The 24962-nt window shown below is 40.6% G+C and overlaps 1 protein-coding gene across 1 annotated transcript in view; it reads right to left on the reverse strand.

The window, feature by feature from the left end:
* DCHS2 (dachsous cadherin-related 2) overlaps nt 1–24962 on the reverse strand; it is a 250110-nt gene that overhangs the window by 159940 nt on the left and 65208 nt on the right. Inside the window, exons 4-10 of the mRNA XM_080384716.1 lie at nt 17320–17556; nt 14905–15924; nt 13314–13501; nt 12724–12823; nt 5930–6087; nt 3850–4690; nt 2677–2916 (exon numbers count right to left, since the gene is read on the reverse strand). Of these exons, the coding sequence (XP_080240842.1) occupies nt 2677–2916; nt 3850–4690; nt 5930–6087; nt 12724–12823; nt 13314–13501; nt 14905–15924; nt 17320–17556 (2784 nt within the window). The remainder of the gene's footprint in view (nt 1–2676; nt 2917–3849; nt 4691–5929; nt 6088–12723; nt 12824–13313; nt 13502–14904; nt 15925–17319; nt 17557–24962) is intronic.

Below are 24962 nucleotides of genomic sequence, written 5' to 3' on the forward strand. Positions count from 1 at the left end.
GTGTTGTTAAGACTATAATCCATGAATAGGAGCAAGACAAAATGTCTACTGAACGGCAATAAGCCCTGTCTCCTAACTCTAAGTCAGCACCCCCTATTAACTTTTCTGAGATTTTTCTCCTAAGGCTCCAGGCATAGCTACTGAACCACAGAGGTCCACATCAGCTTCAAAGCAGCCCTTGGCACTAGCTCAGTTCATGCAGAGCTTCTGCAAAGACTTATCTCCAGACAAACACCCCTGGTCTATCTTAAAAATGCTGCTGATAACTTTGTTTTCCCATGCATTCCGCCCTCTCCCCCCCCCCCCCCCCCCCCCCCCCAGCTTTTAGCTGTACTACACACATCTTTACACTTGCATTTACTCATGGTGTGGTGTTAGATGTTGGCCTGGGGGCAGCAGGTGGAGAGCTCGCAGAAAGCGAGGCAACATGGAGCTGCAGCAAGTGCAGCTCTTGTATGTGCAAGAGGGACTTGAATGAACATGATGTTTCATGGTTATCCACGTGAAAGAATCATTAGAAACTAAAAACTTTGCAGTGATTTCCTAAAAAAAAGAAAGAAAAGAAAAAAAGGGGAAAAAAGAGCTTTTGAACAGGAAGCAAACTTAAAGCTTGGGTCAAACACAAAGAAGGTGACAGCTGCTTGCCTTCCCTCATCCCTTCCCAAGGCATGAAGTACAAAGACAAATAAAGCAAAGGTTGATGATGGCTGATACTGTCAATAAAAATGATTCTTACCTGTGGTCAGTCACAGAACATATGGGAAAAAAAAATAAAACTGTGATGGGAGAAAAGTCCTCCACTGAGACTATGCAAATATTACTGGGATGTGAACTGAAATTTAAAAGGCACGTAAAAATAAAAGTAAAAAATGTAATGTAAAAAATTAAGAACAGTATGAAAGGAGTTACCTTACTCAAAATTCTGTTCCAAAAATGTGAAAAAAGTGAGTAGCTTTTTATTTATATAACTCTTACATAAATTCTATTTCCTTACATTATGAGCATCACTTCAGTACTTGTTTGGAACAATACTTGTACAACACACATATGACATGGGGCCAAAACAGCCAAATGTGAGAAAAAGGCGCAACAGAAAGATTGTGGTTACTGGAAAATGTACTTTAAAAAAAAAAAGGCAGGAAGGAACCATCAGCCACAATAGTGCTCCAGCCCGAAGTGTCTGCACAGGGAGGCACACGCTGTGCCACCCAGTACACTTGGAATGCCCTTCCCTCTCCACCCTGTCAAGCCACCCCCATCCCTCCTCCTAACAGCTCCCAAAATTTCCCTTCTGCTGTATTTCCCACAACATGTGCAATACATAAATATCAGGGATGAAAAAAAAAGAGGGAGAGGAATTCAAGCAAATTCCCATTTCTTTTCTCTAGTATCTTGCAAATTCTTACTTCAAAGACTGCCTTTTTTTTTTTTCTCAATAATGTGAGCCACAAAAAGAAAATACTTGGAAGAGCAAGGTACAAAGGTAGACCATAATGCTGCTCAGCTGTCAAGGAGATTGTCATAGACAGGGCTACCCACCCACTCCCACTTTCTAAATACTTTACATACTTGTGGGGAAATGTCTCTTCTATATAGCACCTCTGTTGAGCTCACATCAGCCTTTTGTAATCAATACGTGCTCTACATTAAATGAGAAATCTTACCAAATACAGAAAATAATTTTGGTAACAAGATTGATTGTTTTATCTACTTTTGGATAGCACAACCTTAAACAAGCCTAAAGATGTGCAAAAAGTGAACCTACAGTAACAAGTCACTCACAGAGCTGAGACCAGCTTTGGGCCAATTGCAACAGTATTGTAATATTTAATTATTTTCCAGACTTCATCTTTACTGCAGACCGCAGCCTGTGTAGCTGTTCCACGTTACACCGACGGCATGCACTGTGTGTGGTACTACTTCGGACAAGTTTCTCCCCAGCACACAGAGTACCTGTTCCATCACACGCCTGTTAGGTATTCCAAAAGAGCAGGCAGCTGAAGAGATGGAGTGCGTTTTTTGTCGCTTAGCAAAGACTCTCACTTTTAGTCCTTACCTGTGATTCAAAGAGCAGATGAACCACCCCTTATTCCTCATCCACGCATGTTTGAAAAGCAATGCATTAATATCCTTACATATGCAAAACCCCGTTTGGAATCTGGTGCGGCTTCCACGATCTCTTTGCAGCTCAACTAGCTGGAAAATCTTGGATGACAGTGCCCCTCTCTGGTTAGCAAAGATCAGTGCGTGTCTGCCCGTTCTCTTACAAAACCGGGACCCTTCCCTAATGAACCGTTTTAAAACGGTTCAAAACGCTCTGATGGGAGAGCAACACAACGTTCAAATATTAACTTTAACCCAGCTGAACCATCGTTTGCTGTTTTATAACAAAAGCACGCCGGCTATCCTCACACGAAAGCTAAAGCACACTGAGCTACTGCTCTGCATCACGCAAGCGCACATAACACATGTAACATGCCTGTGTGCAAGGCAGAATACCTCCAAGCTGTGAATAAAGGTTGAGGGTCTGAACCACAAGCCACGTTTTGAAACTCAAAACTCATCCATTACCTTGGGAAAAGCACAACGGCTGTACAGGCAAGCACAGCAGGCAGCAAGATTTGATCAGCCTACTATGGTCCGCAACGAAATGAATAGCAAAAGGCCAGAAATCACCTGCATCTCTGTCCACAGCTTCCACCTTTACGACAAACTCCCCTGGATCTTGATTTTCACGAACTGCAGCCTCGTAAAGTTGCTTCAGAAATATTGGGGTCTCGTCATTCACGTCAACAACAATGATGGTTAGAACCTGTGTGGCAGAGAGAGCTGGGCTGCCATCATCGAGAGCCATGACTGTCAAACTGTAGTGCTCCTGAATCTCACGGTCCAGAAGGTGGGCTGTAGTTAAGAGCCCTATTATAAAGAGAGAAGGTATTATAAAAGTATTCTGGTCCAAGTTAGGATCCCAGTTGTTCCAGCACTCACAGCTCCAATGTAGCATCATCATGCATGCTGTGCCACGGCTGCAAGGCTTCCAGACTCTGGAGTCAATCATTACCTGTGATGCCCTTTAGAATGCTAATTGGCCCAGAAACACTCATTTTGACATCAAAAGAAACTGGGATTCACGGCATATTCAAGTGAAGTTCAGAGATTCCTTTTTATTTAACTTTGGGCTTAACTTCATTTCACTTCTGCACATAAGTTATGCAATTAGGAGCTCTACAGATCAGTGTCAGCTGTATCAAACAGTGGCTTCAAAACCAGAAGAACTACCAGAAAACACTGCAATTATTGGGGTGAAATCTGCATTTGTGTGCAGACAGTGTAATAGTTGCAGAACTCATTCAGGAACCAAAGAATTTCAGCGGGCTGAAGAATGAAATTCATCAGCACTTTGAGCCTTCATCAAACACGTTCCATGCACAGTATATATAGCCATGCACATTCCTTGATCTTGACTTTGCCTTTTCTCATGTGTACACACAGCAACATACATGTGTACCCGTGCTGTAAGTATGCATCATGCAATTATCAGAATTAAGTATTTCACTGCACACACTTTCTTCCCACATTCTTTAATGGGCTACTGGAAGATGCTCCAGTACATCTACACAACACAGTGTCATGCAGAAGTTTTTGAGCTGAGTCTCACTGAGTTTGCCTACTGCACACAGGACTTCCAGGCTCATGTGATGCTCTGCCCAAGGTAATCACCCCTGAGGATAAGTCACCTGGGTCAAATACCATAGTAACGTGGTATTTCGGTATTGCATTGTATGCACTCCCAAATATTACTGTGAGAAGCACAGTACAAGAAATTCCTGAGAACAGAAGTTACAGTACCTGTGATTTTATCCAATACAAATACTTTGTTTTCATTTCCTGAAAGAATGTGGTATGTAACTTGCCCGTTTCTTCCCTCATCGGGATCCTTTGCAATTACGCGGTGCAAAAGGGAGCCCACCTCCACATCCTCCATGACATAGGAAAGAGGTGAAGATGTAAAACTGGGACTGTTGTCATTGACATCTAAAATAACAATTTTCACCGCCAGGGAACCAAGACTGCGGTCAGTTAGATTTATTGCCTGGTCTTCTGCAGACACTGTAAGGATCACAGAGCGAGTCATCTCCCTGTCTAATGGAAAAGCTGTGGTCAAGGTGCCATACGAAGGGTGAATAAGAAATAGATTTTCATGCATGTCACTCATTTCTAGGGAATACTGTATTTTGCTGTTCAGAAAACTGCCATCTCCATCTTTTGCATCGAATGTGTAAACCAGAGTGCCAATAGGTAAATTTTCCTCTATGCCAATCACTACAAAGTCATCTTGAAAATATGGGGAGTGATCATTCTGATCTTCCACATCAATACTTAGGAAGACAGTGTTATCCTCCAGAGGATTCTTACTATAATCCTTTATAATAACTTGCAAAAGAAAGTGTGAAGCTGTTTCATAGTCAAGTTCCTTGGAAAGAAAAATTTCTCCTGTCAAGCTGTCTATTTCAAAATGATCATCATCATAGTCTTTAGCAATAGTGAAATACAGTTTCCTGTTAGTTGTTAGATGATTTTCAGGCCACTTCAGAGAATTCAACACTTGCGCAGGTTTAAAATTTTCAGGTATGACAAAGCGCTTGAAATCTTGAGAGAAGCCAGATCTCCCATTGGGAAGTGGGATCACCTGCAAAAAAACCCACAAAGATTGCAATATTTTCCCATTGTTATTATCAATAGTGTAATGAAAATCGTTTTCCTTAATTTCCTTAATTGAGAGTTTAATAATTTATTATTTGTGGCTGTATTTATACTCATATATTTATATATGTATGTACTTATATATGCCCCAAAGCTAGGAAACCAACTCAATGTGCTCCGTAAGAGCTCACATAGTCCTTGGCCAGTCATTCCATAACTCTATCTTTCATTCCCACATTGAAAAAAAAAATATAAAAAGACACAAGACTGTCTTCTCACCCTCTGAATCACAGGGGTACAACGACGGATGACTTGAATACTGCTATCTCTGCCCCTTCTCTGAAGCATTTCAGCTGTCTTTCCACATAGGACAGCATCACAGGGAAAGATGTGACAAAAAGCACGGTACGTTATGCGGTTTGCCAAACACAAGCAGATAACTGGGGGTTTTGGGGGGTTGTTTATGGTATTACAGGGTTTCATTCACTATTGATTGCTGCGGTGTTCCAAGTTAATGCTTTAAAATGAAAGAATGCCTTTAACTGTGAGAACTGCATTTGCCTTGACTGAAGCCGTTTTTTTCCAAGCTATCCAAAATTAACCATCTTTTTTAGGTGACATGAAAATAGCAGCCATGATGACATTCAGCTTCTGATAAAGGAGCACGCAGGCGGCCCGGACAAAGCAGCCCCACTGCGGCTTGATGAACAGCAGGTGGCTGGCTGTGGAAAGAACACACGCTGAATTTCACACTCACATGCAGAGCAGCACTGTATAAACCAGCACAAAGGAATAAGCTATCCTTATACTGGGTTACAAAGACAGAATTTAGAAAAAGAGAATAACATAGCGGAGGGGGGAAAAAAAAAAGAAATCTACTTTCTCCCTCACTTTCAGTCTCCTCTTGATATTTGCTTTTCCTTCTGCCTACCTTTTCCTTCTCTTTTCTGGTGTTCATAATGGCCTCTACTAAATTGCAAACATCATCTATTTGCAAGACAACCCAGTATGCTGTTGTGTATTCTTAACAAATCGAAATCAGTCTGCCCTCTCATTTCCTCCCCTCAACAGAAAAAATTAATAGAGAAAACTACCATGAGACAAGGCGCTTATAATTTTGAATTTCTGCCTTTATTCAGCTTATTTAACTTGTTTCTCCCAAAATTGTTTTTGAAAGAAACAATTTCTAACATAACTGTTCCACCCATGCGACATAAACAAGTACCTGGATGTAAAGAGCAGCATGTCCTTGAAGTGAAGGAATCCCCTGGTCCCTGGCTGTGACCACCATTCTGTAGTCAGATCTCTCAGCATGCGACAGAGACCGGGTTGTTCTTAACTCCCCACTGACAGCATCGATCTGGAAACATCCTATACCTTCTTCTATGGGGAAAAAATGGATACGAGTTATTGCAGATCTCTTCAGCTTGCCTCCATAGTACTGCACATCATAATTAACGGTAAGAGCAGGACCCAGAGGACAGGGAACCTGCTGCACTCACTTGGTTCACATCTCCGTCCTTCACTGAGTACATGGTTAACATAAACCTCTTACTCTGGATTTAGAAAGCTACAGAGAGAAATGCTATTGAGTCCTAAAGCAACTGCTCAATTTTGGATCATTATTGACACCAGTGGTGCATGCAACGGGAAAGCAGAAGACACCCCAGGACTGGTACTCCTACTTCCAACATCAGTTGGCAGGCAGGGCCAGAGGAAGAATTAAGTCTTGGTCTCTGAACCAGCATGAAAAGTCAAGTAATGCTGGATACACTGGCTGGCTCATGTCCTTCATAGCCTATGGGTAGCAGAGAGCCATATCTACCCCTAAGACACCATAATTGAGTGATGCCACCTGCCCTGTCTGTACTCTGAACCAGGAGCTGATTGGGGTAGCTAAAACCTTACAGTAAATTGTTGCAAAGCAACATGTGAATATTGGAAATTATGTTTACATCCCTCATCAAGGACTAGCTGCATGCTAATAACAAGCAACTTTAAGTAAAATTACTACTTGCAGCTACATCACATTACATTTATTCTAGAGTTTCAGAGAAAAATTCTACCATAGAAGAGTAAATAGCTCTGTGACTTGGAATCATAGAATCATTTAGGCTGGAAAAGATGCTTAAGAGCAAGCCCAACTGCAAACCTCACACTACCAAGTCCACCACTAAACCATGTCCCTAAGTGCCACATCTACACACACATCTTGTAAATACTCCCCAGGGGTGGTGACACAACCACTTCCCTGGGCAGCCTGTTACAGTGCCTGAAAACCCTTTCAGTGAAAAAACTCTTCCTAATATCCAATGTAAACCTCCCCTGGTGCAACTTGAGGTTGTTTCCTCTCATCCTACCTCTTGTTACTTGGGAAAAGAGACCGCCACCACCCACCTCCCCTCCCATCATTTTCAAGGAATGCAATACAGATTACTCTCCAATATTTAGTAAAATGGGAAAGTATCTATTACTTGGTATACCCTACCTGAAACTGAGAAAACTGAATTTGTCGTAACTACTTCTCTCTTCAAATACTATGCAAACAACATTTTTCTATGTGAATTTTTAATAAGGTGTGCTAGTAGGTTAAACAAAGTCATGCAGCATAACAGCTGCTATTCTAATAAGCAACTGTGGTAAAAATAAATTCTGTGCAGATGTAGTACACAAAACACCCATAAAGAACTGTATTTCCATAGGCACCTAAGTGAGCATGAAGCTGTTTATGTTCTCCAAATCTGCACATGCAAATTAATTAGCTACACATAGAGATGTTCATTTTTGTATCCAATCATGTCACCTGGAACTGTAAAATATTTGCACCTGTACAATCTGAAAAAACACTGAGCAGGCTAATAAGCAAACAGGGTTTTCACAGCCAACAAATAGGAGTTTTTTCCCAATATTGTTCTGCTATTTTTGACTGACTATAGGTTTCTAGTGCTCCACGAGTCCCTTCTGGGTTGACTCTTGCAGTCTGGAACGTAACAAGGAAATTGCCAACAAAAGACAAATATGCAGAGACAATTATATTGAATGAGACAGTTCTGCATTCTTCATGATAGTTTCAAAATATTAATGCTGCCGTGTTACTGTTTTCATAAATTGCTTTTGGTTACTTTCCTGGTTTAGGTCCCAACAGTATGTCTACGTTCACAGATAGGCTATTTTGTTCCATATACTGTTTCACGACACAAAATCCCACCTAAGCAAAAGACAGGGGATATGAAAAACAGAACACATAATGTGAACTGCATGCATATTTTTAAGATTTTGCTAAAACTGACATTTAAAATAACTGATAGGAATAACTAACAAGAAAACAATACAGTAAACAGATGAGCACAAACATTCTTCCCATAATTTTTCTACCAAAAATGGAGCTACAGTTACCAAACTGAATGAAAAATAAAAATTAATTTTTTTAAAAAAGGTAGTCAGAGAACAAAAACATTGCAAGTGCATAATTGCAATCTGAGCATGAGGCTATGAGGATTCACCCTCGCTTCAGCAGTGATGAGGGTAGTCAGTACCTCTTAACATCAAGACCAATACTTGTTCAGTTTCAAGGAGCAGAACATAGATAGCTAAGCTCAACTGAAGGTGTCAGTCCACAGAGCTTTGGAAAGGTTGAGGCTTATACATAGGAGAAAGGAATGGTCAGAATCTACGTTTCTGAATAACATAAAGGAGAGGTGGTCAGAAAAGAAATTACCAATAGCGTTATTCACTAGAGACTGCATCTCCACTCAAATCCATGCAGGACTGCATGAAACGCTCCATTGTGCACATATTTTGGCAGTGATGAAAGTAACAGAAAAGTCTAATAATGTTGGAAAGAGATACTGTATAAAACCAGAACCCCTTGGGACTTATATTTTGAAAGTCTCATTTTCATCTATTTCATCTAGTACTGCACTATGAAGACAATCAAAACTGAAACATCTTTATTTCTATTTTTCTGGTGGTTTTTATCAGTCTAATTTTTAATTTATTTATGGACAGTTTCAAAGTGTAGCTATTTCATTCCAAATGAGAAAAAAATTCAAGAAAAAAACCTTATGAAATTGATTTCCCTTCATCTACAGACTAATCAAACTTTTATATTACATCTTGTACATAAAGCAATTTCTTTAATTTCTTTCATTTCAAAAATCTACCTAAAGACAGATCTTGCTTTTGAACTGATTTCATAGATGATGTGCTAAGAGAAGAGATAGACCACTTTCGAATACTTTTACCTAAGATTACTGAGGGCATGTGCACGTGAGTGGTATCTTGCTCAGTTTCTAAATACACTCCAAATCATCCTCATTTTTTTGAAGTTCAAAGTGAGGAATAAGGGAAAAGGCAGTTTCAGGTTTTACACTCAAATAGCATGTCAGTCATTGCTCTAAAAGCTCGTGCACCCTGCACTTCCAGAAACAACTGCTCAGCTTTCATCTCCGTAAGTCACCTGAATTAGGCAACTGCTGCTTATATCATATACTTCAAAGATGTCCCTTTTTGTATGAAGAGAAAAGGAAGAAAGCATAGAAGACATGGACAAGAAAGAAGGAAATTGAGAAGAGCAGATGAAACATGGAACAGAAAAAAATTACAACTCTTAATAACTAGACTCTAATGGCCCCAGTCTCTTCTTGTGCTTGCAATTCTACCTTAACGTGCCAATAAATGGATAAGCATTTTCCCTTAGATTTTCCACCTCTGCGTTTTCGAGCCCGTTGGCCAGACTTTCATTTACATGAGGTTCTCCAAAGCCCAGGCACCTTCTCAGCTCTGTGCCCTCAAATAATAATCTGCAGTATTGGACAAAAAAAGATGGCCTGAGAAATTCCAGGCCACATGTGGCTGTGAACTCTGGCAGAACAGTCAAGCCTTCCAGGCACTGGCATTCAGGCAAAATGGCCCAGAAAGCAGAGAGAAGGTGACACTAGAGTTTTCTCAGACATTCATGATCTCAGCACACAGTGGTTGTGTACAGCTAACTCTTACCTAATGTCCTGAAGAACAGTATCTTCCCTAGGTTTTAAAATAGTTAGTGCCTTGGCCATCTCATTCTCCTTTGAGAGGAAAGAAAAGATGTTTCTCTTAACAGAAAAAGAAGGCGGCAATGCCACGGCTCCCAGAGCTCGAACACCACTGGGCTGCTGCAGAAATGCAGCCCTCTCAAGACATGCTCCCTGCATGCTACCTGCAAATCACCCTGGAGAACGAGTACTCATCCGCGGACACATACACCACTTGCCAACTCCTGTGTGTATGCAGTGCGAACCAGGCTCCTCCTCTCCTAGCACTCTGGTGGTCTAGTGCCAATGTATCTGCAGAACTGGTCCAAATACAACTGTAAAAGCCTCTGCTTCGCCAGTGCTAGTCTTAACACAGAAAGCAATAGTTTATGATGCACTTTAAATACAGACTGATTTTTGTTATAAATGCTATACTCTAACCTATTGACAATCATAAAGAAGGGCAGACAAATCACTTTGCAATTGCCAGTGTCACTAAGGAATAGTACACATAGCCGGGATCCTCCTCCCTCTGACCTAGGTTACGCTTTCAGTGATAACACTGAAGCGGAGGTACGGCCATATGATCATGCATTTCTATACACCTAAATGTTTATGGATGATTTGTTTTGATTTCCTGGGAAGAGGGAGCGGCATTCTGAAGGAAATACTTGTCCTCTGAAGGCTAAAATTAATCTGTTGGGTAAACCTCATAGTTCTTTTACAGATTTTTCCTTACATAATTTGTTGGAATTTGGCATTAGCCCTCCTGCATAGCTTACTCTATTGCTGCTATCCTGGCATTTCTTTAAGGTCTCAAGAACATGAAAAACTACCCTGTGAGTCTTACAAGCTTCTTAACAGCTGACACTGACACTCACAGCTCTTAATCTTGTGGCAGTCCCTCAACTGTTGAAAAGAGCACTGGTCTGCATGCAGTCCGCCAATTAACCTGATGTCTTTGTGTTTAACAAATATGGCTGTAAATTAGATCATGTTTCTTCATATTTTAGTACTGAACAGTGTCCCAGAACTAGAATATACTATTTTAAATATAAACCAGGCAAGAACTTCACCATGAAACAGAAGACCAGATGTTAAAGGCTGTGAGCCAACTAACAACAACAACAAAAATGAGTATCAGAGAAGCTCAGCTGTTTCTGGATTTGTTTATCAGGAAAATATCTAGTTCCAAGGCTGGCAGGGCTCTTTTAGAGAGGTTTTTTTGCTGCTGTTTTTATCCTTTCGTTCTTTCTAGAGACAACATTTACAAGACCAAGGATATTTTGTGTTGCTAGTCATTTTTATAATCTGAACTCTTACTTACTCCCCTCCAGGGCTCTACAGTGAAGCCAGTAAGAAACTCCAATGTGCTGTTTAAAGGAAGGGGATATAGTTAGATACACAGACAGCCAGAGACCCCTGAAGGACACTTCCCGTGTTGCCTGGCCGTCACCCTCCAAACAAAGGGTTATATACTACTCATTCCCTTTTTCTTAAGGGGGATCAATTTTGTGCAAAATACTATTACTCATCGTGCAGAAGTCTATGATTCTGTCCAATTCCCTCTAGAAGAGGCAGTCACTTGTATCCAAATTAAGGGAATAACAGTATGGCCATAAACTGACTCTACAGTCTTTTATTATCAATATATATTTCAACAGCAAAATTTTCAATAGAGTTATTAAATGTCTCATTTTTTTTAAAGCATCTCTTGGTGGAAGAGAGCAGAGTTAGTTCGCTGGCCCTTGAGGATTTGGATCTTGAAGTCCTTCCATTACTCCACAGAAGTCAAAAGGGTACATAAAGACACAGTATAACATAATCCACGGGAATCTTTTGGTAATCTCAGCCTTGGCAAGAGGAAGCTACAGATTCTCTTGGTCTTTAAAAGCGAGAAGTAATGTAGCTTTGCAGTATTTTGTCTCTGCAGTGACAAAAAACTGTAATGAGTTTAAACTAACTGAGCCCACGTTTGAGCTCTGCCTACACGGGAAGGAACACGTGAGGAAATGCGCTGAGTGGGTGGAAATACTGGAAATGTTTTCTTGCTCTGATGAAACAGTATGCTCCACATGCAAGTTATCATAGACTACAAATACTGAGATTGAAAGGTATTGATTACGTTAAGCTGGTAGAATAGAGCAGGTACCAAAATGAAATAAATAGTTCTGTTCTTAGCACCTCTTGCTGTTTTGAACCAATAGTGAAACAAAGCAGGAGGAACAGGCACATTTTCCTCACTTGTTACAGAAAGGAATTCTCTCTCGTGTAAAAGTGTAGCAAGTGATATATAGGAAAAAGATCACAGCTATGTCTCTTACCATTATTAATGCCCCAGTCCCACTTACGCTCTAATTTAGGACTGCTCTGTTATTAATTTCACTGCAAAAAAACCCTAGATCCTATAGCTTATCCCAGAAGTGAACTACTACATGTAGGAATTACAGGGAAAACTGAAGAAGGTAAGTGTTTTTAAGCAGCCAGGCTATGTCAGGCTAACAGAGTGCTGAACAAAGGGTGAAACACGAACTAAAAACCACAAGCCTCATTGCTTGCTCAGATTATTTGCTGATCCCTCTGATCCCCATCTCAAACTGTCATGTACCATTCTTCTAGCAGGAAAATTTTCAGCTGGTCATGGGAAAAGGGAGATCATCTTTCCTTTAAGATGTTAAACAACTGACTGAAACACTAAACTGTACGGTGCAAGATCACAGTCCTAATCTTTTCTGAGTGCTGTTTGAATGCTCTCTGGCCGGCCACACAAGCAAACCAAACCCCCGGGGAGATGGAGCAGAGGGGGAAGGGAAGAAAGGTAGCAGCTTGCACCTCCTTAGATCATTCATAAGACATATATAATGGTCCTGATTCCTATTTACACAGGCACCTTCATTATCTAACAGACACAAAACATACATAAAATCCTGCCTGTATACGTGGCACCCTTAAAGCTCCAGTTATTTCAATGTATCTTTTCTTATGAATTAACACTATAAATTCTTACCTGATTCTACTGAATATAATACAACACCGTTGTTTCCAGAATCAAAGTCTTTTGCAAAGAGAGTGGTAATGAGCGTCCCTGATGGCTGCCCTTCCAAAACCTGTCATCAAGCAATTTATAAATAATTTAGAAATATCCATGGACAACAGCAAGTCTTAAAATAAATTCCTTGCCATAACATGAGGGTTTAGCTGTTGTTCTATTTTCCATTTCAGTAACATTTACAGTCAGTGCAAACGGTATTTCAGGAAATGGTTAAATAATAACAGTTCTAACAATCCTGTTACGGTCTGCTTGTATTGCTAATTCAAAAATCTTTAGTAGAGCAGACTCAGAGATTAGAAATCAGAAGAGATTCTACTGCATCCATAAATGAAATTATACATGTATATCCTTTACATCTAACAGTATACAAGGCAGAAAAGTGCAACCCTTTCATGAATCTTGAAATTCACAAAAAAAGTCTCGATTCAGAACGGGTTACCATGTCTGTTTTGGTGCTGTGCTGTCCCTGTTCCACAGCACGGGGGTTTGGGCTCCTGCCACAGGGTGGTGCTCAGACACCGCCAGCACCCCGGGGCCAGACCCACCTTGAGGCGCAACTCCTGCCCCGGTGCCACCTGCGGGAAGAGGGGCTTGTTGTCGTTGAGGTCCCTCACTGCGACGTACACGGCTGCTGTCGCGTTACGCCGCGGTGCCCCGTGGTCAGTCACTAGCACGGCCAGCTGGTGGTGAGCTTGTTTTTCACGGTCAAGTGCAACCCAGTTTATGATTTCACCTGACAGAGAAAGAAAAGGAAGGAGAAAGGGAGCTCGATATCTACTATATGCTAGCACTCATCTTTCTACATGCAATTAATTACACATTTAATTTATCATGAAATAACAATACATGTCTTCTAATACAACTTACTTATATCACAAGTATATAACCTGAGATGTCCAAGCTCCATTCCATACGAATGTGTCAATCACAGTTTGCACTTGTACATTAGTCCCATCTCACATCCTTTACTGTACAGTGGAAGCCTCAGAGCAAAGGCAGAACACAGTACAAACCAACACACTGACCTTCCACAGAAATCCATCTGGCCTTTTCTTCACCACACTTTAGGGCAGACAATATTTAAGCACAGGGTTTTAACTGCTGACATTTTTCCTTTATTATGCCCTTGAGTTAGGAAATTCTCAACACAACGTCTGTACGCTAATCAGGAACCCTCACGTCTCCTATACATTCTGGTAAACACTGTGAATAAATCTGACCCAATCTTCTCCCCATCTGCTCAACCATGCTCAAGCTATCTGTAGGTTTGCAGTTGACCAAAGTCCTTCACACAGATAACCACATATTATTTCAAGAACTTCTTGGTTAACTCCTAGTACTCTGTTTGCCTTTAAACTTCCATAAGCATACTATACTCAGCAGGAACCTGCTTTGAAATGACAATTTTATTTTGACATTCATACAGAGAAATTCTCCGAGAGCCTATTCACTCCCCATGAGGACAGGACAGCTGGGAACAGGAATTTTAACAGCAGATCTTTGCTCAGTATGGATCATTTTACTAAACCAGAGGATTCTCTTTCTCTGAGCTCTCCATGCCATGGTCTGTGGTGTTAAACTGTGTGGACTTAGTAGCTATTACTCAAGGCATTTAGGATTCGCTATTCAGAGTATACTCTGTGCCGTGGAAAATGTCCCTCGGCCACTTTGATTTCTGCGGTGCCCTGTACAACATTAACTCAGTCTTGATGTAACTTACAGAAGTTTTCACAAATATTTTAAATCACTGTAACTGCCAAATGTCATAGTTACCCTTACAATTATTTATGGCTGATCTGTTCTTTTCAACTGCACTTAATCACAGGCAATTAAGTTCCTCATATGAACTACTGAAGCTATAATTTCAAACTCTTTCAATTTGTTACAGTCAAACACTGAAACTTATGACCAAGTGAGCAGCATGAAGTCATGAAAAAATAAAATACTAAGAGTTAGTTAATTCTTCATGAACACGTATTAGATTTATTTCATTCCCCAAATTGCGAAGCTGGGAGTTAGAATAGTCACATATCAACCCAAGAGATTCACAGCTATTCCTGAAAGCTTTACACTTCCTTTAGGGAAGGCTGCTTTCCCCAAGCAGTATTAGGCAGATGACAAATCATAAAATGCTACCTGTGTTGGAATTCATCTTGAAATACTTCCCATCAGACAAGAGGAAATAAGAAAGTTGCCCATTTCTTCCTGAGTCTTTGTCAACAGCTGTAATGGTGCCAACCACACCCCTGGGAATTGGATTTTCCTCCACTTCAAAGAAGTAGCTCTCGCGCATAAACATGGGAGAATTATCATTTTCATCCAGGACATTAACTATTACCGATGTACTTGCATTTTGCCTGAGGTCTTCATCTTCAGAGGTGCTGACTAGGGCTCTAAAACTTAGGATCTGTGCACATTCATAGTTCAGATGCCTCCGAAGATAAATCCAGCCAGTATCAGAGCTGATTCCAAATGCAACAGATTCTGTGCTAGGCTCTAAGGAATACATCAGCTTGGAGGTAGCACTGTGTGGATCAAGCGAGTGGGCTTGAACCTGAAGGATTTGGGCACCTGGAGGGGTAGCTTCACTGATTTCTACTTGATACACCAAGTTCTGAAAACACAAAGTAGGGCCCACCTTCTGCTCTTCAATAATCACCGTCAACATCAGCGAAGAAGTCAGAGGAGGCCTTCCGCAGTCTTCAGCTGCTATGTGTAGAGTATATTCCTGCTGCTTATCTGCAAACACTGTGCTGCTGAGGTTTACCACTCCAAGGCTTGGATCAATGCTAAACACATTTGACTGCTTGCTTGCAATACTGTATTTGATCACCCCATTTAGACCACTGTCTTTGTCTTCTGCATGAGCAATATAGACAGCAGTACCAGGAGGCTGGGTATGTGAAATAGTTACCTTATCAGATTTGGTAAGAAATACGGGAGGGTTGTCATTAATATCTATCACAGATATGTTGACCTGGGTGCTACTGTAGACAGGGGAGTTACCCAACTGTGACTGAACAGTCAGCATCACAACAGCCTGAGTTTCATAGTCCAGATGTTTTTTGGTGCGGATGATGCCAAACTGGGGGTCAATAGAGAAACTTCCATGTGGATCACCGGAGGAAATTCTGTAAGAAACCACTTCTAAAGAATCTAGAAATGGAAATAAAAAATGTAAAAAGGTATATGAAAGTAGTAACATGAAGGTTGGTAAGAAAATCTGTGAAGGACGCATGCAGTTACATTCAGCAGAACAAATGTAAGCTACAGAGTCTTTTGACTTTCTTGGGCTTTTTATGCTTCCTTCTTCCCATCCCCGGAGCCCTTCAGTAAAATATGACTGTATACAGTTTGTCCACTGGTGTGCCATTTGATTTTCATCTCACTGGTATGATAAAATTCTATACAGAAAATAGTATAATAGCCGCTTGTTTTTCCCTGATCTAAAATACAGAAAAACCACTCCTATAAATTAGTCTTATGGGGGTAATTTCACTACACACAGGCATTCACTATAGCCAGGAATGAAACAGGTGCCAGTTCTCTGAAAGAACTGCATTTTACTGAACTTACTGCTCATGGATGACAATTGCTATAACTCTTATACATCAGATGCCACCTAAAGCAAAAGCTGTCTAAAGGTTCAGGCTTATTACCAAGGCTGCTCCACAGGTGCTACCTCACCCTGAGGACAGTGGTTAATGCATTGTCCTTCCAAGAAGGAGAACATGGGAGGACCTGACTAATCAAACTTAAATAAAACCTCTGCCTCTACCACCTTAAATGTAAAGGTCCATCATCAAGCTGGTATGTGGACTCATGGCTCCCACCGCTCTGCATAGGAATCAAATACATATGTCCCTCAGGACAGGGTCTTTTATGACTAAGGCCTGGCAGGAGCTAATCCTTTTCCCTCCAAAAATGACTGAAACCAAACAGATTAAATACATTTTCAAAAGGTTCCATAAACATTCATCTGGAGTTCACCACTTAATTCGAGGCACTGGGTGGGGGGGGGGGGGGGGGGGGCGGCGTTTTTTTGTTTCTTTCTTTCTTTGGGTTTTTTTTTGGTGAGGGGAGTCATCTGGGTGGTTTTGGGTGGTTTTTTTTCTCCAGCAGCAGCAGCACTTCATATAGATTTTCTGAAACTTCTGAATACTCTGATCATGAATACTGCTCTGAGATGTGTCTTGCATGGCTAATGCTTCAACAGAAGCCACACTGCCACACAAACCCTTCCTTACACTTTCACAATGTGCTTCCCATCTCCCCATTTACAATTACAGAAATCTATCCAGAAGAAAATGGAAGCAATTGCCAATCTCCATGGACCACCAAGGAGAGTACCACAAATCTTCATCTGTTCTAAAGAGCATCCTGATAAGCAGCGCTTACACCAATTGCTGTAAATACCAACAGTAAATACTATTTAATGCTCGACAGACTGATTAAATTATATGAAGGCTTAAAAGAAATTATCTGCAGATATTTCCAGTTAATGGTCACAGCAGAAATGCAATGTAATCCCTGACTGAGCACACAACTTACTTGGAGGCCCTCTGGCCTTTACAGTGCCAACTGGGCTGTCTTCATGTGCATCTTCAGGAACAGAAAAAGTATACCGGGATCTCTCAAAGACGGCAGGGGCCAAAGCAGCCTGAAGGACGTTGACTGTGACAGCTGCATTGGCAGCAGAGGGAAGGCCACCCCCGTCCCGTGCAGAAACAGTCAGGAAGAGCACAGAACGTGCCAGGTGGCCGAGAGCTGAGATCAGGTAAATAATTCCTGAAAGCACACAGAAAAAAAAAATATTAAAAAAAAATAAATTCAGCAGGCTGACAAAATAGTATATATGACAACATATACAGCTGCTCTAAGAGAAGACCAGACAATGAGGAGACAGCACTCCCAATTCCTCTCTGAGAGCCAAGTTTTTTCAAATTGTATGGTCTTTACCATGCACAAAGCCACTGACGCACGCTAAGTTCTGTGTCAAAACACAGTGTTGATAATTCTGATTTTAGAAACACAGATTCAGCTAAATCTTGAACAACTTCACTGAGTTGGTGGATGACTTCTGAATTTTCAGCAATGTTAGGAAAAACACAATTTTACCAGTACTAGTCTATAGGAATCTGGAAGTGCATTGGGAGGAAAAAATGCTTAATTTATCTTTGCAAACAAAGTTAACTTTTATTTCCAACAGGCTGCGGAGACATTCTGCTTGAATAAGCCCCCAAATAAAGCACGCACACAGACAGAGTTGAAGCCACAAAATACAAAACTTAAGGGGAGTGGGCTATCCCACTAAAGTATCTGGGAAGCAATCACCTCCTGTCTGATCACAAGTTTCTGGTAAAGTACCCTTTAATAGTGAACTCTAAGGTCTGATGAATTTGCAAGCTGCTAACAATTACACTATATACAAACTATATGAAATAATTCTTTGAAAAGAAAATGCAATGCTCTGTCCCGAAATACAGCACTTCAGATGTGCCTTCTTCACGATAAATACATTTTCATTCTTTAACTCTGCTAAATAAGACTAGCTGTCTCCAAATACATTCTCTTTGACTGCTAAAAAAAGTCTTTAGTAATAATGATAATTATGCCCAATTTTCAAATACTCTCTATATAACTACAGAAACCCACATTAACTCTTATTACTTAACATGGTAGTATGGGTAAAAGAATGAATGTAGCAGGAATCCTGTCCCATCTTTTACAGTAAAAGCTTTCTTTAAAGTTCATACAAGCTTTACTTGAGTGAAGACTTCAGTCTCAGCAATAAGAATTATATTCAAACCATAGCTCTCTGTGGAATGTTCATAACTGTCCACAATGATTATCCAAAACTGATACCTGTTAATTATTCCATGACAGACAATCATTCATTGCCCTTTGCAAGCAAATTAAAGGTTTATGATTGAATATACAAACCTGCAAAAAAAATCATTAGCCCTCAGAGCACTCGTGAAATCTCTGGTCTAGATGATGTGAACACAAATACTTAAATTTAGGGGTCAACACTAGATCACAGAGCAATACAGCAGATCACGTTATGTTCACAACCTCATAAATTGTATAACTAAATTGTAACCTGAGGCACACAGTCGAAGGCCAAGTGCTTTCATCCAGGTAAAAGGCAGAATAAGGAAACATAACTGTGTCCTAGGGAGCATTACTACGGGGTTTTCTTATTGTTTCCAGCAACTGCTCTATCATTGCGCAGGAGAAAGAACACTTTCAGTTATTCTGAGATGACAAAAAAGTCATCAATATTCTAAGACCCTTTGGTAGTCACAGATTTTGCAACACACAAAGAACTACTTATAAAGTAAGTTTTTCAACATTTAAATGAAGATGAGAGGCGACCAAATGCAAGAAAATTCTTCTTAACAATGACTGAGTTTAACTATACACTAAATGCTAAAATTGCAGTAGGCCAAGTAGTAAGGTTGCAGTAAACTCAAGTGATTGAGGTAATAGGGACAACTTTCTACATACCAACTGATATTTTCAAGAAATCAAGTAGGCTTTTTGTAGAAGCTGGTAAAAACAAAAAACCTCTAGCAGCTCAATAAAACCAAACCTTTAAACTGTGAGTTACCTTTGTAATTTCCTGAATCTCAAGACAGGTTTAGTAGGGATGATGCTTGGCATTCAAGTCAGACATTTAGTGGTCCTATTTGCCAGATAGGGTAAAAATTAGATTTAACTCAAACTGCCTTAGGAGAATCAGTGCATAATTCAACTACAATATATCTTCTCAAAATTCAGGGTGAAGCCACAACGCCAATTTGCTACAATGCATTTTTAAGCCGAATAATGGAAAATACATAAAATCCTTATAAATATTCAGATGTGCATGTGGTATACTTTCCAGTTATCTGCCAGGGCATTATAACAAACTCTGTCTTGACATGCTTAAAATGCATTCAGAGGGTCTTCAGGATCAGGTCAAGGAAGAACGCTTTCCACTAACAACAAAGGACACTAATTCCAGTGAGACAAACAACAGTAAAAACACAACAGAGATACAGATGGATTCAGAATTCATTGCTGATCCAGCTCCTATGCCGATATAACTGGAGCACTTCCAAGAATCAACCTTATTTTGGCCTTTCATTTTCTTTTTTGTCTTCTGATGACTGGGTTTTATGATTAATTAGATACCTCAAAAAATTAGTCTTCCAAGGACATAAACTTTTGGCATTTCCTGAGGTCATCTGAGCAACTGTAGCTCAAAGGAAAAAAGGTTTTAACCTTTTTCCCCCCAGAGGTTAAATGCATAAACATGGATTTTACACACTGTTGCTCTCAAATGAAATGAAACCAATCAGACTGTATTTGACTAACTTGACCAACTGGGTATTTTTCTATTGACAAGGCCAAAAGTATTTCATTCCTATTTTTGATACCTCAAGATGTATGTGAAGGGTGGGAAAAGTACAGAAAAAGCATCACATTGAAACTCTCTCAAAGCAGTAACTAATGACTCCAGAACATCGGAGCAATCAGTACTCCACTCCAGGAACTCTGAAGACCCGGTGGAACAGAAATATTTCGAACCAAAATCCATTCTCTGGTGACCTGGACGGATTACAGCACAGTCCATGCCAGTTCAGCTACAGAAAGCAGACAGAAAAGGAAACGGATAAAAGATTTTGCTTTCTCTCTTCATCCTTTTGCTGTGCCCTAGGGAGGGAGGAGAATAGGCAAGTACATCTCACCAACTCTGCCTCCTCTTGCAGGACCAGTGATGCCCTAAGAACAGTGGCAGATTCCAAGTAAAAATTACGTGTCTTCCATGTGGTTCCTTCCAGCCTCAAAACTGTAGTATGCAGAAAACTGTATAACCCGGGTCAACTTTTAATTACGTACATTCTGTTCCTTTCAGCATTTGTAGGACTGGGCAGTAGCATTGTGTCTGCTCATCTATAATTTACACAGACATGTGAGACAGTTCTACCGTACGTTGGGGAACACACCACACTAGACTCTGTTTTGGCACCATACAGACAGGAAAGCAGCTGTAGAAGCAAGCACACCTGGGATCCTACGTTCTATATGGTTAGGTAAAAACACCGGACTGACTAAAACAGTCATGACTGCCTGGGTCGAAAGCAGCTGCCTGCACACCTCAGAGCAGGCTAGGTGTACCTGATCCACTGAAGCGCAGTGCAGGAGATGCCCAGCGCCACATCGCAAAGGCAGAAATGGGGCTATCTGCAAGAAGCACACAGCAGGAACTAGCTGTGTAAGTCACACATTCAGTGTGAGAAACTCAACAGAAGCACGCCTGGCTAAGTAACAGGCTGAAGAGAGTCACAGTTTTCCCTTCTTTCCTGTTCTGTAATCAGGAAAAGGCAGAGGCTTATTGTTGTTATTCCCATAGTCTTCTGCAGCATGCAGTTTGTGGCTTCAGCAAACTTAAAAGACAAGGAACGCTTGTTCCCAGCAGGGAACACCACAGACACAAATTTGGTTCCACTTTAAGAAATCACTGCATTAAAAATGCCACCTTCTTTCCTACAGCTTGGCTCCCTATATAAATGGATAGTTTTACCTGCTGCCTTAAATAACACTTAATTCCCTTTTTAATTGTTTATATTACTGCAGCGCACTGAAGATCTTCCCTCTGGTAATTCTACATTCTGCACAAGAGAGCTGGAATCAATTCTGCTTCGCAGGTGAACAATCATCATTACATACCAAGTGAAGTATGAACATCCACCTCGCACCTTGGCAGTCTCATTTTCTTGACTAGATCTGCACGGGTGTAACTGACTGCAGAGTCCAACCTTTATGAATCAGGAAGATGATGCAGACATTGCCTATCACGATTTGCATCACATTTTAGACAGAACCTGCAATGCTGGTTGCATGTTAGCAACTGTCACTGCAGGCTGTAGTTCGGGAACGGCTCTGCACCAGGGGACGTTAGCTCAGCCCAGTCACGTTGAAATTTATGATGCTTTGCTGCAGAACGATCTGAGCTCACTGGCCAGCATAGTTACAACAGTTTTGGGGATTCAATGTACCGTGAGAGCTAGTGCTAATGAAGGGTGAAATCACGACTGACAACTCTGATCTGTTTCATACTGCCTCACTCACTGTACACGCTAGGGCATTAACTTCCAAGAAGTTCTTGCTCTCCACTTCGTGCCTACCAACAACAAAAGGTAAATAAATCCCCTATCCACCCAGAATGTGCAAACACATCAGTGAAAGACACGACTCTATGGCACCTGCCATCCTCTGGCTATGACAAAGTTTCTCATGGGTTTTTGTTGTTATTGATGTGGAGATGCATCCTACTCCACAGGTGGGTTAGCTGCAAAGTGCTGTTTCTCAAGAGTTAAAGGCGGGAGACAGGCACTTGCATACAGTGATTCTTTTAAAATTTAGTTCTGATCATCTTCATGTTCAGTTCTAACATTACAACAGCATACATCACCAAAGTAGGTCCACTCATCAAAAGCACTTTTTGTGTGACAGAAATAACACTGGTTACCCCAATAGGATTTCCACACATACTCCGAGCTAACCACTTTGAAAACATACCTGCTTTTCCACAGGGTCCTCAGGTAAGCAAAGCAAAAACCAGCCCTACATTTATAGACTTTCAAAGGTATACAAAACATTTTCCACTAGTCAAGCATTGCAGAGGCAAAGATAAAAATCAGGATGTGCTAACTTCGGTAACAAAGTTTGGATTGCATAGAAATGTGTACTCATGTAAACAGCTTCTAGTATTTTCTCATTGTTCATGAAATAAAAAAGCAACTTTAAAACATGGCAAGAGGAATAAAAATCCACAACACTACATCAGTAGTGTTCCCTAAGACCACAACACTGAACACCCTAACAACTTTAAACGATAGCAGTATTTCTTCAGCAAATACCCTAGGAGGGGGTCAGCTGGCATGATCTGAAACACAGCTCAGACAGTAAGCAGATGGCAAAAAGGTACGCATGGTTCATCACCCCAATTCACCTTCAAGCTGGCTACTGGACCTACTGTTAATACTGTGTAGGTCTGTGCTGACCCCCGATACACTCAGAGGATGTCTCGCCCAGCCCAGCACGCCATCTTCTCAGTGCAGATGCACATATTTGTTTGCTTTTTATGCTGGAAAAATTTTGAAGATGAGCATAGACAGGGTCATTCGCCGAGAGGTGGATGCAGTTAGGTGAGGACTTGCATTAACATTAAACTCATCATTGTTCTAGTGAAGAATAATAGTGTTTCTGCTTGACATTTCTATTTATCTAACTCACTGCCTATGCTCTAATCTTAGCATCGTGTTTAGGTTCCAGTTTTAGCAATTTACTGTACCTAAAATGCACCTTTTTTAGTGAAGCTGCATTCTTGGTGGTAACCATAACACTGCCAAATGCACTGTTCAAAGAGCTGGTTTAATAACTTTAATTACTGTGCTTAATCACAAGACTTTGCTTAGCATATGGAAGTCTATTCCAGAGCACTTTATCCAAATTTGCCAAGGTTGGTAATTAGCAATGTAAGAAACCACTACCTGGATCTATTAGCTAATGTACACAGTTTTAACAGTGAGGCTCTCCCACAAGCACAACGTTTTTTTTAAATACTATGGGTTACAGACAATTTTAGTGAGCTAAGTAGTACTCATCAATACACAAAATACTAATTTCTAATTAAGGAAGTTCCATTATTCACAAGCAGAATACCCACCTGAGCATCAGCCTCTAATGTTGGGCAACAGTGGGAACGAGCCTAGTACTAGAATGATTTTGCATCGTCTAGGCTCAGTTTTCTGTTACACAAGTGCTTTCAGACAACGTCTTGCAATGGACTATTCGGGATGCAAACTTGCTTTGTCTCTGGAGACTACAGTTTGCTAGTTTAGGAGGCCACATGCCTCCCAGTGCTCAGGGGCAGGTGAAGGAACATGTCAAGCCAGCCTCTTTCAGCCTTCCTATCTGCCATCTAGCCATTAAAAGGTTAAACAATTCTGAAACTTGAAGTAGTGAGCTAGAGGGCTGGACTTAAAAATGTAAGGTGGTACTTTTGTTTACATTACCAACTTTTTGAATCAAGTGCCCGGCCTAACTGCTATCAAAACACCACCAAAATTTAAAATTCTTTATTTAAAAAAACTTTAGGAACTTAAATTAGAGGTAATATTAAGATTTCAGTGGTGCAGTCAATGCATGGTTCAAAGCTCACTACAAATCAAATTAGCATGATGGTTGTTTATTTTGTAGAGGAAAAACTTATTTATAAATTATCTTCTGTAAAAAGTCCTCAGGTGCTGGACAATCCTAAAAAATGCTCATGAATTCCATGAAAAGTTGCAGAAAGATAAAAGAAACTCGTAATGCTTTTTTCCAATCATTTTGAGAAGCCGAGAGATTAAAGGAGGCAAATTTTTCAGAGCAACAGTAAGAGCCCATCAAAGAAAGGTCTCAAGCTGGATTCAGAGCTTTCCAAACCCCTTCATTGGTTCAAAAATGAGTGTTTCGTTGAACAAACTCTCAATGAAGAGAGCAAGCAAAGCAAGCTGAACGTGCCCCACCAGCTACAAGCCAGGCAGTAGCACTCTGAGTTGCAGGCAACAAAACGCTCTCACACTTCTCATTTAGCAAGAAATGGCACTGCTTTAGCTATGAAGCCCCCAGTACATGTGGCTATTCTGAGCTGGGAAGCAGCTCCACTTTGCCCAAAATGCTTAAAGAAATATTAATAGGGTAAAAAAAACACGTCCTGCAACTCCCAACTTTAATCAGGTGATTACAACATCAAGCAGAAGGCACACAGATCCAATGTTTCTCAAAGCAAAGAAAGAACTCCAGCGGGTCTTTCTGGTGACCACAGCAATCGCTAAATGGTTAGGGAATTCACTTTCTTGCTTGCTTTTCAAAACTATTGCTTCATTTCCTTTATTTTTAATGTTCAAGTCAAATGAAACATTTTGCTTGATCCTTTTCCTCCCATTTTAAATTTCAATTGACCCCCCCCCCTAAACTGTCAACAAATTTATTTTTGCTACATATTCTTCAGAATACTGTCAAATCTAAAATGCAGCTCCTAAAAAACTCTTCTTTTCTACAGCACATCTTGAAAGAAACCTGGAGATACTGAACCAACTGATTATCATGTCAATCCACTGCTGTCGCACTGTGTCAACCTACTACAAAGCTCCTGG

The sequence above is a fragment of the Falco punctatus genome, assembly GCF_963210335.1.
Source record: "Falco punctatus genome assembly, chromosome: 1".
NCBI classification, from domain to species: Eukaryota; Metazoa; Chordata; class Aves; order Falconiformes; family Falconidae; genus Falco; species Falco punctatus.